Here is a 14,913-nt window from a genome sequence, read left to right as displayed (position 1 = left end):
CCATCCCCGTGGGCTCTGTGTGGGGGGCAGGATGAAGTCAGTCCCTTGCAGCCTCATAAATGTTTACGGGCAAGGGGGTCTGGGTTTGGGGGCTCCCTGGAGCCCAGCAGGCAGCCACTCTCTCCTGCCCCGTTCTGGGGGTCCTGGCAGGCCCGCTCCAATGCTGGCGGTCAGCCCAGAGAAGGCTGAGTAGGTGCTGAGCACAGCCCTGCTCGGAGCTCACTATAAGGGGAAACTGAGGCTAGGAGGTAGGAAGGGACTGGCGGGCTAGGAGTCTTTCCTTTTCCTCGGAGGCCTGGCTTCACAAAGAGCCAGGGGACTGGGCCAGGATGTACAGGGAGGGGAGGCCTGGGCGGATCTGGCTGAGAAGTCACCAAAGGTACAGCCTTGACCAGGTCCCCCCGGTCCGGCCCTCAGTGACCACAGGCCCTGCCTGCAGCACCAGGGCCACTACTCTTACTGTGTCGCCCCTGTGCTGACGGCTGTGGTGGGCGGGATGAATGCGGAGGCACAGGAAGGTGGCCTGAGGGCCGGCCGCAGCAGGGACACTGGGGCTAGTGCCCCGCGGAAGGCACGGAAGGCGCGCTTCCCTCCTCCCGAACACTGCTGAGGGAGGGACCCTGTGGTCCCCGCTTGCTGTTGAGGACAGAGCCAGTAAAGAGCTGCGGGCTGGGACTCTGACGCGGGTCTGGGACCCCAGAGTCCTCTCAGGGCCTGGCAGGCGCTCACCCCGCTCCTGGCCCCCAGGGTGGGGGGAATCTCCAGCCTTTCTCAGGCCCGGATGCGACCCCGAGCTGGCACCTGGTCCCACTCTGGTGGGAGACCCGGAGTGGCTGCGGGGTGATGAGGGACCAGCAGTAGACAGAGGAAAGCCAGGCCCTGAGTCTGGCTTCTGACCATGCGGGCACCAGGGTGGGCTGGAGAGAAAGGAGGAGCAATGAGGCCAGATATGCGCGAGGAGGGGGAGTCGGCTCAGCTCCCGCCGCCTCTGGTGCCCAGACCCTGCCAGGCCCCAGTTGCTGGCCACGCGCAACCCCACTCCCCAGGGTAGGGCTCCGAGAGCCCTAATTTATGGCCCACCTTGGCACGCTGGAGCAAGCCTCCCTTTCCGGCTGCCAGCAAACACGGGGCCGGAGCCAGGCCTGCGGAAAGCGGGGGGCCGGGGCCGTGCCAGCATTCCGCAGCTGCCTCAATCATGGGGCCTGACAGGCGGTGGCGGCGGGCGAGGATCAGGATTCTCTTCCCTTGTCCCTGCTGCTTCGCAGGCTCCCGGTGGCCTGTCACCCACCTGTCACAGAGAGACAAGGCTCCTGGGCCAGCCCGTCTGGGGTGCTCCGCTCCAATGCCCAGGAATTTGGAGTCAGGCCGTGCGTGGGCCCTGGGTGTGTTCTCCACAGGCTGTTGGCTTTGGGGGGGTGCCCAGAGAGGGGACGGCCTGTGACCTGTGCGGGTGGGGGGAGGGCGGCACAGGGAGGGCTGTGGGTGGCGGTGCCCAGCTTCCCCCCCGCAGATGCCCTGTGTTTAGGGCCTGGCGGCTGGCGCGTCAGTGTCGCCCAGCCCTCCTGGGATGGGGCTGCGTCCCAGACACCAGGGGAGGAGGGGTGGGAGACTCACACACAAGTATATGCAGAGTTTATTTTTAGTCGCATTTCAACCTGTCCGGGGACACGGGAGGTGGCAGGGCTCACACCTTGGGCGCTGCGAACACCTTCCAGCCCTCCAGCTGGCCCATCTTGACCAGCGCGGCGATCGTGCCCATGTACGCGCAGGCGGCGGCTCCGATCCCGTAGCTGTGGGCTGCCGGANGTCAGGCGCACATGGGGCTCCCCCGCAGCCACCCGGGGGCCCGAGAGCGCATCCTTCCCTTGAGGCTGAGGGCTCCTTGAGGGTTAAGACACGGGACCCCTGGACTTGGAAGACGTGTGCGGAAACCCGGAACCCAGAGCAAGAAGGGGTCTAGGCTGCCGGGCCCGGGGGTGGGGCACCCGAGCTGCGGAGGGGACGGCGGGTGGTCAAGTCTCAGCCTGTGGCCCGGCCGCAGGCGCCAGGCCCGCTAGCTGCTCTGCGGACCGTGAATGGAAGTGCACAGAATGTCCCTGGCTGCTTGAGAGCCGCTGCAGTGGACGGAGGTCTGCTTGCTGTATGTGGGGCGCCCCCCCATGGCAGGCTGGGGGTGCACGTCAAACCCAGACGTGAGGTCTTAAAGCAAAGGCTGGGATGCACGGGCCTCCCTTCCAATGCCCTCCCTCTGCCTGACTGGAACATTCCACCAAGCACTGGCAGGCTGGTGGGCCAGGGCTGTGGGCGGTGGACAGAGCGCGGCCTGCTTCCTGTCCTGGGCGGCCCCACTGTGCCAGGCTGGCCTGGGGCCCGGCCTGCCTTCCCACTCGGGAGGCACCTCTGCCGGTTCCCAGGTGACCTCGGGCCACCCACGCCCCCTCACGAGCAGCCCACACGCCTGGCCCCTGGTCCAGGACAGAACAGCGGGTGGTGGTCAGCGGAGGTCGGGGCGGGGGGCTCACTCACTGCGCGCTCCCAGGGTCAGGCCTCCGGCACAGCCTCCAATGAAGTAGTTCAGGGGGTCGTCGGGCTTCTCTCGGACCTGGGCGCTGATGCAGGAGGTGAGGCCAAATATGGCGCCGATGGCGGCTGTTAGGCGGACAGTGGGGGCGCGGCTGAGTCAGGGCCCAGGGGCCAGTGCCTGGAGGGCCCCCCAGGAGAAGCCAAGGTCGCTCACCTGCAGTAAACGTGTATCGCCCTGTCCTCGCCACTCCCTCTAGGAAGGAGTCTGGCGGCCGGAGCGTGACGCTGTAGGCGGAGAAGATCAGGCCTGCGGGACCAGAGAGGGCGAGGCATGAAGCACCAGGGCCTGGGCACCGAGGCGAGGCGCAGCATGGCCGGGGCAGGCCCCTCCGCTACCAGACAAAGCCTCTGTCCCTGTGCCGCCATGGCACCCTCAAGGAGGCTCCTAGCACCCCCGCACCCAGGAAGGGACTCTTCTGGGCTCTGGGGTTCACCCAGGGCCCCAGAGCAGCTGAGGCGGGACTCCAGGCCTGCCTGTGCCCCAGGCCTCCCTCTGCCAGGCCTGCCCCGGGGCCCCTTTGCCCTCCATGACGCACCCTCCCGGGCCTGGGAGGCTCCCCGGCTTCCAGGGTCAGCAGGCACCACAGCTGCGCCCCACATGCCCTGTGCCCCACTCCTGTCCAAGGCTGTGCTCTCCTGTGGGGCTCTGGGCTGATCCTCCTTGGCAGAGACCTGGCTCCTGGGCCCGTCGCTCGTCACCCTGGGGCCCCCTCCCCGCTAGCAGCTCGGGCGCAGGGCCATCCCTCACACCTGGTTGGCTGGGCAGCCGCTCACGCCCACCTGGCCTCAGCACCTGGTCAGCTTTTCCATGTCTGCTGTCGCCCTGGCCTCCCTGCCCGACATTGGCTTCTAAGTATGAGGGGCCTGCCGGGGGCCGGTCCTGGAGCCCAGTAGTGGGTGGGCGGTGAGGACAGAGGCTATGTCCTTGGGCGTCCTGAGCAAACACCGGCCTGGGCCGGCGTGTGGGTCTGGGTGGAGGCCAAGGCAAGCCCTGTGGCAGCTGCTCTCACCAGGCCCTCCGCAGGGGCTGGCGGACCAAGGCCCACTGGCTGGCTCGAGTCACCAGAAGCAGCCCAGCACGGCACTCTCCAATCTGCAGCTGACCCTGCCCAGAGCACACAGCACACCCCTCCTCTCCCTTCAGACCCCCAGCCTGGCCCAGTTGCCACAGGGCCCTCCCAAGGCCCGCCTGGCCCGGCCCGGCCCATGGGAACTGCTGTCTCCAGCTCACGTTCCACGCCACACACAGACAGTGCTCCCTCCCCCCCTCAGAAGACCTAGAACTAGGAGCAGATGACCCAGTTGTCCCCGAATATCCCAGGGTCAAAGACTGCCCCACTCAACTCCCTGCTAGCAATCATCCAATATGGCGGGTGACCTGCCACAGCCCAGTCTTTCCCGGATCCTGTGATCCCCTAACATGCGAGGATCTGTTTCCACGGCCCCCCAGCACCCCACAGAAGGGCCCCCTCCTGACCCCCCACTGGCTCCTGGCTCTCAGCCTCCAGCAGTGATCTCCAGACACAGTGCACCCACATTCATTCATTCATTTGGTTCCTCTGTACCTTCATTCAGTCATACATTCATTTGCTGTTACTGTGGGCCCTGATCCATCCACCCACCCATCCATCCATTCAAGAGTCTGGATGCCTTCATTCATTCTTTCACTCACCATCTCAGGAAACAAGAATGTTCTCTCCCTGAGGGCTGAGGGGAGGCAGGGAGTGAGGGAGGGGAGGGTAAGGAAGGGTCCAGGAGCCAAGTCCTGCAGGTTGTGTGTCGTGAGCAACACACACACACACACACACACACACACACACACACGGGGGCATCATGAGCAACACACACACACGCAGGTGGGCATCGTGAGTAACGCACGCACACGCACATGTGCGCACGTGTGCACAGTGGACACCCTGGAAGAAGACGCCTGGGCACCTTGGACGGCTCGTGGCAGCCAGTGACCACCACAGATCATCAGTGACTGTGTGACTTAGTACCTCTGTCAAAGGTTCCCACCCATGCTCCCTAACAGACCCTCCAGCAATCGCCCCACCCAGAGGCCCCTCACTCACTCATCAGCACCACCTTCCTGGAATGTGCTCAGTCTCCCCCAAAAGCCTCTGGCGACTTCAGTCCACCCCCATGGCCTGTGCATTTGTGATCAAACCCGTGCACTCCCAGTCACAAACACGAACATTAATATCTTTCTCAGGTTCAAACCCCCCGACATGTTCTCCTTGAAGGCCCCACGTGTCCCTCGGGCGCCCCCCTCCTGCTTTAAGTTTCTTTCAGACACAATCATGAGCCTCCACCAAGTTCTGCCAGGCACCTCCCAATGTCAGCATTGCCCCTTAAGAATGTGCCCGGAGGGGCGTCTGGGGGGTTCAGTCAGTTAAACAACTGACTTCAGCTCAGGTCATGATCTCGCATTTCGTGGGTTTGAGCCCCACGTGGGGCTCTGTGCTGACAGCTCAGAGCCTGAGCCTGGTTCGGATTCTGTGTCTCCCTCTCTCTCTGACCCTCCCCTGCTCACGCTGTCTCTCTCTCTCAGAAATAAAGAAACATTAAAAAAAAAAAAAATGTGCCCGAATAACTTCCCCCTGCAGCTGCAGTGATCCAACCCCACAGTGTCCTCTCTCAGGGCCCCCTAAAGACCCCACCAGGCACCTCCACTGTCCCAACAACTCGCCACTCAAACGGACTCTACAGAACCCATCCGCAGAGACTCCCCCTCCACCCTTTCTCCTTAGCGGCCCCCACCCCTCCCATGAGGACCCTGCATGCACAGTCCTTGCCTCAGCCACCCTCAGGAGCAGATCAGCAGACATGGATTTGCACTCTGGCTCCAAAAGACTGTGGGGTAGTTAATACACCTGTCCAACCTTCACTGTACACATCTGAGAAATGGGCACGATGCACTGATCTCACTAAACATGCAGAAAATGGCAGCCTGGTGAAGACTCAACTTCTACCAGGCCTCATTTCAGGAGCTGGAGATATGGAGGTGGCCCAAACGATCTTATCTGCTTCTCAAAGAGACTAAGAATGAAAGGGACACTGTAAGGGACTAGAGGCTGGGGTCTCCCCTGCAGGGGAATGCTAGGGCTGTGAATCCCCTTATGCCCTCCCAAAGCTACCCTTATAGAAGCCTCTGACCCACCTCGTCTATGATCTCGGCACCTCTATCACGCCTCTGTGGTCCCAATGAAAGCTTCAGATATCCCCAACCAGCCCGCTCTCCTGGACCCTCAAAAAACCCTCATCTCCCTCCAGAATAATTACCCAAGACCAGCGTTCCCCCAGTAACCTCAACTTAACCCTGTTCAGTCTCATGAATCCCCAGCTCCTTTGATCCCGATAATGGCCCTCTCCCACTCAACGACTTCCTCGGAGCCCGGTGACCGCTTCAACAATAACCCCCAAATCTCAGCACCCGGGGGCCACTTCTGACGGCCCCAGAGCCTGTCACATGCACCACTTCCCAGTGCCCTCCAACCCTGCCGGACCCTCTCCACACAAGAGGTCCTCATGGCCGCCCCCAGACATCCCCACGACGCCCACGTGCCACCCCGTGAGCTACCCAGCCCCCGGCCCCTTGGGACCGTTCCCAGTGACCCTGCTGCCTTGCTGCGCCCTCTGGATCAGTCCGACACGCCTACAAAATCTCTCTCATACAAGAGCTCTTCAGCGTCCCAGGGCCACCGCAGACACCCCGGTGACAACCATACGCCACCTGCGAGATCCCCAACCCCCCAGGCCGCCCTCGGACAGCCCCCAGCGACTATGACCTCCTTGCACCCTCTGCCCCCGGGGCCCGGGCGGCGCTCACCAGCGGCACCACTGAGTGTGGTACTGGCGTAGGTCTTGCGGTGGCACTCGGTGCCATCGGGGATGTCCAGGTATTGTTGAAGAAGCGTCCGCACCATGACCGTGAAGCCCTGGCCCCACACCGCACGCCCGGCCGGCTCCCAGCGTCCAAGGGCAGCCGCCGCTCGTTCTCGCGAGACTTCCTGGGCGGCGCGCGCAACCTTTCGGGCGCAGGGGCCGACAACAAACGTGCAACTTTATTGAGCACCGGGAACACAGACACGGGCGGCGCGCATGCGCCGAGTCGGGACTGGTGTAAAGGAAGCGCGCATGCAGCCCCGGCCGATTTCTGGAGGGAGAAGCTGAGGTCAACCAGAATCAGTGAAGGCAGATCTCGCCAGCCCCGACTCAGAAGGGCCTAGGTTAGGAAGGGTTTGACCCGGAGTGAGGGCCTAATCCACGGGTGGGATCATGACGGGTGTTCGGGCGCGGGGCGGAACTCCACTTTATAGGAGCAAGATGTAACTATGGGGCGGGACACAGAGGAAATGCGGCCACTCTCAGCGCCAGAATCCGCGTAGGGGCGTGATCACGACCTGGGCCCGTCCCCCACCCGCGTCTGAACGCGTGCGACTGTTTTGAGGCGTGGCCAGACTCGCAGGCGGCGAAGGATACCGGTCCCGGGGCTAGGATCTTAGCGGGACCGCACGTGTGCCCAGCCTGCGGCCGGTTTAGCCGAGCCTCGGCCCGGAAGAGGTAACGCTAAGTTTGGGGGCGTGGTCAGGGAGAGACGCTGCTTGAAGACTTGGCCAATCCGCAGCTGTGCGATCGCCTAGGGGGCGTGGCCGTGGCCTTTCGGGTGGCTCCAAGAGACTCGCAGCCTGGGCGTGGCCAGGCTTGCAGGGGGGCGTGGTTTATCAGGACGTTGGCCAATCTTAGAGTCAGGCCGGGCTCAGGGGCGGAGTTTCGAGGTGCCCGAACCATTGAATGTGTTTGGGTTTGAGGAGGGCGCGACCCATCTGGCCGTGGCCAATCGCGCTGAAGTCCAGGGAGAGCCTCTAGGGGCGTGGGCCACCCGGGCTGGGGGGCGTGGCCGNGCCACGACCAGCGGCTGCGTGCTGCTCTGGAGGAGCTGGGCCGCGCCAAGGACTGGTGAGGCCCGGGGCCGGCCAGGTGGACTTCTCGAAGGCCGTGGGCGGAGGCAGAGCAGAGACTGGAAAGGGAGGAGAGGCGCGGGAACCGTGTACATTACATTCACGAGTAGGCTGGACTACTGGTGCGATTGAAAAAATAAACACCAAACACCTCGAACTGGTCACCAGCAAGCAAAGCCGAGAGGTGTCACACAAATGTAGATTTCTAACTTATAACAGGGCCCGTTTTTCCACAAGGCAAAATCGGCTCTTTCTGAGTGGTGTGGTGATCACCGACCTCCCCCTAGGTACTGGGAGCCATGGCGGGTTCTCGAGCAGAGGAGGCTGGCATCACACCAGAAGTTCTGAAGAGCCCCTCTAGTTTTGAAGAGGCGCTGAGGATTGAAAGGGATGAGACAAGCGTCCAGGGAGGAGGGAGGGAGGTCTGGAGCCCAGCTGGGCAAGGGCTGGGACTTGGTTGGATCCATTCGTTCATCGTTACTGAGCACCTACTACTATGCGCCAGGCAGGTGCGGCGCACCAGAGCCCCTGAGACCTACATAGGCATACACATCACTAAGCATTTACAAAATGGAGTGGTTGGAGTTGTGATGAAGGGCACAAAGGGTTCTGAGGGGGCCGAGACGGAAGGCTTCCTGGAGGAGGGGGCCATCTAAGCTGAACAAATAGGAAAAAATATAGGGGAAAAGGGACCTGCAGGGGAGCAATGAGGGTGGTCTGCTCTGGCTGCCGTTACAGAACACCAGAGACTGGGGGGCTTTAAGCAACTGATTTTTTTTTTTTTTTTTTTATTCCTAAGGGCTGGAAAGTCCAACTGATAGGTTCAGTTCCTGGTGACAGATTGTCTTCCTGGCTTGTGGGTTGTCTTCTTGGGCAGAGAGCAAGCTCTCTGGTGTCTCTTTTTACAGGGGCATTCATTCTCTGAGGGCTCCACCCTGATGAGCTCATCTTATTTTACTTGCATCCCAAAGGCTCCATGTCCAAATACATCATATTGGGGGGGGGGCAGGGATTCAGCCCCAGAGTTTCGAGGGGACACAAACATTCAGTCCATGCCAAGGGGGGCCTTGAAGCAGTGGTGAGGAGCATGGCCTTTATCCTGATGGCGATGGGGAGCCCTGCGAGGTCGGGAGCAGGGAGGAGGAGAATCTCTGATCCCCTTGGTACCACAGCTGCCCTGTCTTGCCTTCCTGCCAGTGAGATTGCCGCCCTCCAGCAGCAGCTGCTCACCTCCGAGGCCACTGTCCACAGCCTGCAGGCCGCCCTGCGCCAGAGGGACGAGCTCATCGGGCAGCTGCAGCCCCGGGCCGAGCTGCTGCAGGACATCTGCCGTTACCGGCCACCCCTGGCCGGGCTGCTGGCCACCCTGGCCCAAGCTGAATGCCTGGGGCCCCTGCCGGCCGGAGACCCCAGCCATCCACCCCCCAGTGAGCCCAGTCCACGCCTTGCCAACAGCACCGGGGACGAGGAGGACAGGGGTCACCTGCAGCCTGCAGTGTTTGGGACCACCGTGTGAGCCCTGGAGCACTGACTCCACAACGGAGACGGAGTTCCGCTGCTGGGGTGTCCCGTCTGTGTCTGAGAGGGGGCCCAGCGGCAGAGCCACAAACCTTTCCAAGCATCAGAACCTGCTAAAAAGTCATAGGTTTCAAACAGGCAGCCCGTGGGCCAAAGGCAGATGTGTAGCCCAGACGGAAGGCTTTGGTTTTGTTTTGCTGTTGTCGTTTTTAAAGATTTGAAATAATCTGCACGCCCAGTGTGGGGCTGGAACTCACAACTCCGAGATCAAGAGGCCCATGCTCTACCCACTGAGCCAGTCAGGTGCCCCTTGTCTTGTTTTGTTTTAAAACAAATTTAAATCAGTCCACTTACTGAAACATTGGCAACGCTTACACAAAAATCTGGATTTCTGGCTTTAGTCTTGGTCATGCCTCCTTGGCTCTGAGCCCGGGATACCCTCTTCAGCCAAAGTGTGAGGTCCAGTTGGCTCCCTCGCCTTAGGGCCAGATGTCTGGCCCCTGCCCCATCTGAGACCTCTGTCACTTGTGGAGGCGGACGGCATCACGTTTTTCTCTCCCTCTTCTCCCTGCCCTGATTTCTGTTCCTTCCGAAGCATCCCTCATCCCAGGCTAAAGCTGCTTCTTATCCTTCATCCCAGACCAGAATTGGGAACCGCATGACTTGTGTCGTTTTGCCCTGGTTGTAGGAAGCCAGATTTTTAATGCTAGATTTTCCCCCCTCTGTCCTGTCAACTTTTAACCCAGAAGGCAGAGCGTGCGTGTGAGACATTGTGAGATGTTGGCAGCCAGGCTCCGCTGCCCCGGAAAACTCAGGCATCCCTCAGTCTTTTCTCGATAGAGTCCTTCCTGAGGGACTTTGCACTGGCTCTTCCCTCTGCCTAGAACGTTCTTCCCCTGGAGGTCACAGGACCGGTTCCTTGTCGCTCAGATCTTTGCTCAGAAGTCACCTCCTCAGAGGGTTCTTCCCTGATTGCCTTATCCGAAGTGATTCCCATCATTCTGTTCTCGTTACGGAACTTCATGTCACCAGACTCACCGTGGGACCTCCGTAGGAACAGGATGGGTTTGTGGGCCCTGCAGGGAGCCAGGGTCCCCAGCACATCTGACAAGGCCCCCGGCCAATCTAGCTTTGGTAGCAAGCAGCTGGCTCCTTTTTATATTTTCTAGAGAATCTACTTTTTAATTTTTTTTCTTAACTCTTTATTTCCCTGCTGTCCCTTCTTGGCCAGAGACATTTAGGGTGCCTGTTTTTTTTTGTTGTTGTTTTTAAATCAAACCAGGGATGAATCCTGTGCCTTTCTCCGCCCAATCTGGTACTACGGTAGCCATTTCCCCGCCTCCTCACTCAGGGAAATCGTCACACCAGGAACCAAGGGGAAGGGCCCATTTTGGCCTGGAAAGGTCGGTGTCCATCTCCAGCCCTCAGGATGGTGCGGCCTGCCCCGCCTGGCATCTAACAGTGACCCCTCAGTGTAAGAACAATGGCCCCATTTTCTAAGGCTGACCAAGGCGGGGCTGCTCGTATGAGGGAAAGGCAGGCTGAGGCCTGTCGGAGCTCAAGAATAAATTGAATGATTTCTTGGCCGTTGTCCTTCCTCGTTCCTGGGTGGGGACTGGAGAGGCGGGCCGGGTGCTGTTCCGGGGTCGGGAGGAGGTCTTGCCGGGTGGGGAGACACAGGTGACAGTCCCGGGGGGCTGGTGTCTCATCTTTGCGGCATAGGCTTGTCCCATTTTCCAGATGTGGAAAGTGAGGTTTGGCGTGGGCCTCGGGGTCGGGAGGGCCTGGGCCACTTCCAATTTCTGGAGAGGTTATTGGTGAGATTCTGATTTCTCTTCAAGAGGAAGCAATGCCAAAACAGAGTTACAATGGCTGTGGTTGATATTTGACATTTTTCTATGGGGAAAAAATGTGATTTTTGTAACCCTCGCGAAAAACACAATGGAGCCGTTCTCTGCCTCCTTGGACAGGTACAGACTGCGGCAGGGCGCCAGAATTTTTGCTGTGACAACAGCGTCACATCAGTGGGGGCCTGAACGGTGGTGCAGGGCTGCACGCTCTCTGTGGATTGGTTTCCAATGCCACCATTGTGCTGTGTCTAAGTCCAGGCTTTGAAAAGACTCTGGTGACCTCTGGGCGTCTGCAGCTGATGGGGCCCGTGTTTTCGGTCCTAGGAAATCCAGTCATTTTCAGTCCCGTCTGTGGGGTTGAAATGCCCTCAGTCGGCACAGGCGTCCAGTCTCTATCGAAGGCCTCCTGTGATGGGGACCTTGGTTCTTCTCGGGTGACATCGGGGGGCGGGGGCGGGTGCACATCTTCGTTTGGTGCCACAGTCCCCTGGCTACCCTAGCTTATCACAAGCAAGACCACCAAGTGATGTCTGAGAACTGAAAACCGACCGCCGAAAGACCCATGTGAAAAAAATACAAGTGGCCCCTAAATAACTAGCAGGAACTTCTTTGTCTGACCTAACATTGTAGTGTCTGTAAGGCTGCTCTGTCCTGGCTCAGCCGCATTGATCCGAAAACCTGGAGGTGGGCCTGGGCCACCTCAAACCCTTTTGAACTTGGATCCCTCAGCAGCTTTGGCTGCTGCCCTGTGAAAAGACGCAGGGGGCAAGTGAAGCCCAGAGAGGGAAGGGAACCTGCTCCAGGCCACACAGGAATTGGGTCTTGAGCCCTCCTCGGCCATGGCCTTGCCCCTCTCCATCCAGGACAGTGGTCCTTGTAGGGCTGTGGGCCACCCCTCCTTTTTGGAGCCAGGAAGGGTGAATCCCCACTCCCCACCAGCGTCTGGCTTCACCCCAGACCTGGGCACTGCAAGGCTGGGAATGAGGACAGAGGCTGGACAGTGGTGCCAGCGAGGGCACTGCCCTGTCCCTCTTGGCCTGGCCCCTCGGCTCCACAGGGTGTGCCCAGGGCTACGAGGCACCGGCACAGCGAGGGTTACAGCTGGGGCCCCTCCCAGTCTCCTGAGCCACCATCCCTAAGCAACAGTCCTGCTGGGCGGGACGCGTTGCCAGCGCTGGGCAAAGCAGGCCGGGGCCAGAGGAGTGGCTGGCTGGCCTCCAGGACGGACGCGGGGCAGGTGAGCGGGTAGTTGGCCAGGGCAGGCTTGTGGCACTTGACCACAGCTTGGCGGGCCGAGTGGGAGCCCTTCCTCCAGCTCTCTCCCATCCAGCTACCCAGACGGCCCTGACCCAGCATGGATGCCGTGGATGCCACTGTGGAGAAGCTCCGGGCACAGTGCCTGTCCCGAGGGGCCTCAGGCATCCAGGGCCTGGCCAGGTGAGCCGTCCCCCCAACCTTCTCCCGGCCCAGCTCCAGAGACCAGCGTCTAGCTCCGTCCCCTGCCCCTCAGGTTTTTCCGCCGCCTGGACCGGGACAAGAGCCGCTCCCTGGACTCGGGGGAGCTGCAGCGGGGCCTGGCTGAGCTGGGGCTGGTGCTGGACGCGGCCGAGGCGGAGGGTGTGTGCCGGCGCTGGGACCGCGACGGCAGCGGGACGCTGGACCTGGAGGAGTTCCTGAGGGCACTGCGGGTGAGGCGCTGGGCCCCGCGGCCTGGAGGGTGCTGGGCTTGCCTGGGTCAGTGCTGACACCGGATGCCCGAGAGCCCTGGTGGGTGGAGGGCCCCTCGGTTACTACCTCCTCCTCTGCAGCCCCCCATGTCCCAGGCCCGGGAGGCGGTCATCGCAGCCGCGTTCGCCAAGCTGGACCGCAGCGGGGACGGTGTGGTGACCGTGGATGACCTCCGGGGGGTCTACAGTGGCCGCGCCCACCCCAAGGTGCGAAGCGGGGAGTGGACCGAGGAGGAGGTCCTCCGCCGCTTCCTGGACAACTTCGACTCCTCCGAGAAGGACGGGCAGGTGGGTGCCCACAGATACCCCAACCGCCTTCACCCCAGTCTCTGGTCCCCACTTACAGCGCGTCTGCCCCCAGGTCACTCTGGCCGAATTCCAGGACTACTACAGCGGCGTGAGCGCCTCCATGGACACGGACGAGGAGTTTGTGGCCATGATGACCAGCGCCTGGCAGCTGTGAGCAGCGCACGCATATTCAGCCAGCACCACTGTGGTGTAGGACCCCCACCCTGGCGCCCCTGAGCCCGGGCTTCCAGCTGGGCAGCCCCCGGGGTGGGGGGCTACAGGGGAACGTGGGAAGATTGAGGCTGTGGGACCGGCCGGACCTGGTCTCAGAGGACCCAGCTTGGCCATCAGGTGCAAGTAGGACAAAGGTCCCAAGGATGGGTCACTGGCTCAGAACCCCAGGGAACAGGGCCCTCCCTGTCCCTGTTCCCGCCATGTGGACTCAGGTCTCACAGAGCCCCTGCAGGTGCCCCCCACCCCGCTTCCTCCTGTTTCTGCTGAGACCCCTCAGCCCTGCCAGCACCCCGCTGCCCTTGCGCGTGCCCCCCACCCCGCCCCCACCGCGGGAAGCCAGGCGGCCGGGGACAAAGCAAAGCTCTGCATGGAGGCGGCCAGTCTTGGAAGGCAGCCAAGTGTGGTCACCTGCCCAGACGCGGAGTCGGGCAGGGGCCAGGCTGCCCTGGGGGCCGGAGGCTGTCCTTGGCCAGGCTGTCTGGCTTCCTGAGGCCCCTGGGGCATGCAGGAGGCCAGGGTTTTAGTTAAAAGTTTTAATGTAGTTCCCAAATACATTTCATATGACAATCTTACATAAATGTTCCAAAACACATGGGCATTATCTCGTTTTACTTGTCACTAGTTGGCTAAGGCTTAAAGCAGAGAAGTGTGACCGGATCTGCTGGGAGGGCCTTTGGTGTCTTCCCGTGGCTCGGGCTCAGGCTGCACACAACCGGCTCCGTGCGGGTGGCGAGGCTGCAGAAAGGAGCCCTTCTCCCCCTCTGGGGGAGGGGCTGGGCAGGTTCCTCTGAAATCCCTCGGAGCCTGGGACACAGGGACCGTCCCCACGGCTTTCCCAGGTGCATGACGCCCGGCTGGCTCTTGGCCGTGCTCCAGGGTCGGGGGTGGGGGCACGGCGCCTGCTCCTGTGGGGGGCGGCTGGTTGCCAGGAACCAGCCCCCTGCCTCCTCCTCGAAGGCTCTGCTAAGGTCCTCCTCCGCCTCTCACAGAGGCCCCCAGCCCTGGATGGTCTTGGGGGCGGTGAGGTCCAGGGCCGGGCAAGGAATGACCAGTGGCAGGAAGCAGGCCTGCGCCTGGGTGCCAGAAGATGGGTGACCGACATGATGGAGACAGGCAGGAGGGTGGGGGACCCTCCCAGGTCCAGTGACCCTTTTCTAGATAAGCTCTCTCCAGGTCTGGGGCCCAACCCCTCAACACCCCAGCACAGAGGCCAGGAGCCCAGGGAGGGGGAGGACGTGACCCAGGATGGAGCTGTGCCCGATCGATGCCCAGGAGAGTCTTAACCCAAGAAACCAAACACGAAGCCTCAGGGAAAAAAAGATCTAAAAAATATAAGCCCCAAATCAGAATGTGGGAAACTGGAGACAAAGATGGTAGTTAACGTCCAGCAGGCCCAGTGTTTATACTTGTGTGCACAGCCCCGGCAGCCTGGGCGGCGGCGGCGGCAGAGGCCGGGGACACGAGGAGGGAGGGGTGAAGAAACAAGGTGTCCCAGTCCCAGTGAGAAGCCGTGACAAGTCTCAATGTGCCATTTCAATTCAAAGGAGGGGAGGGAAGAAATGTTCTTTTTCGTTTTGCTCATCAATATGATGAGGTCTCGTGTCCCAAACCACATTCAGGCAGTTCCCGAGTCTGCTTCTGAACGGGACATGCGGATCCGAACTGTGGCCAACCCAGCGGGGAGTGTGGTTCCCGAGCCCCACGCCTCAACACTGCCGGCGGGGCGGGCGGGCGGGCGGACAGACGGAC

The 14,913-nt window shown here is 61.4% G+C and overlaps 3 protein-coding genes across 3 annotated transcripts; 2 read left to right on the top strand and 1 right to left on the bottom strand.

Annotated features, from left to right (window-relative positions):
* Positions 1–1,615: 1,615 nt before the first annotated feature.
* On the bottom strand, positions 1,616–6,597 carry NDUFA11 (NADH:ubiquinone oxidoreductase subunit A11). The gene is made up of 4 exons (XM_077778920.1): positions 6,416–6,597; positions 2,738–2,830; positions 2,527–2,649; positions 1,616–1,797 (listed from the first exon to the last, which is right to left on the bottom strand). The coding sequence occupies exons 1-4, from the start codon at positions 6,510–6,512 to the stop codon at positions 1,685–1,687; spliced, it is 426 nt and encodes a 141-aa protein (XP_077635046.1). The 5' UTR covers positions 6,513–6,597; the 3' UTR covers positions 1,616–1,684.
* A 323-nt stretch (positions 6,598–6,920) lies between these two features.
* VMAC (vimentin type intermediate filament associated coiled-coil protein) lies at positions 6,921–10,651 on the top strand. The gene is made up of 3 exons (XM_077750859.1): positions 6,921–6,970; positions 7,438–7,545; positions 8,745–10,651. Exons 1-3 carry the CDS (start codon positions 6,921–6,923, stop codon positions 9,061–9,063), a joined length of 477 nt encoding a protein of 158 aa, XP_077606985.1. The 3' UTR covers positions 9,064–10,651.
* Positions 10,652–11,399: 748 nt separating this feature from the next.
* On the top strand, positions 11,400–13,754 carry CAPS (calcyphosine). The gene is made up of 5 exons (XM_077778815.1): positions 11,400–12,152; positions 12,231–12,352; positions 12,426–12,603; positions 12,724–12,930; positions 13,004–13,754. The coding sequence occupies exons 2-5, from the start codon at positions 12,270–12,272 to the stop codon at positions 13,103–13,105; spliced, it is 570 nt and encodes a 189-aa protein (XP_077634941.1). The 5' UTR covers positions 11,400–12,152; positions 12,231–12,269; the 3' UTR covers positions 13,106–13,754.
* The last annotated feature ends 1,159 nt before the right edge of the window (positions 13,755–14,913 follow it).

Source organism: Crocuta crocuta, unplaced genomic scaffold, assembly GCF_008692635.1.
Source record: "Crocuta crocuta isolate KB4526 unplaced genomic scaffold, BGI_CrCroc_1.0 scaffold110, whole genome shotgun sequence".
NCBI lineage: Eukaryota > Metazoa > Chordata > Mammalia > Carnivora > Hyaenidae > Crocuta > Crocuta crocuta.
Note: the sequence above shows the minus strand (reverse complement) of the source record. Positions and strands in the feature narration are given on the sequence as shown.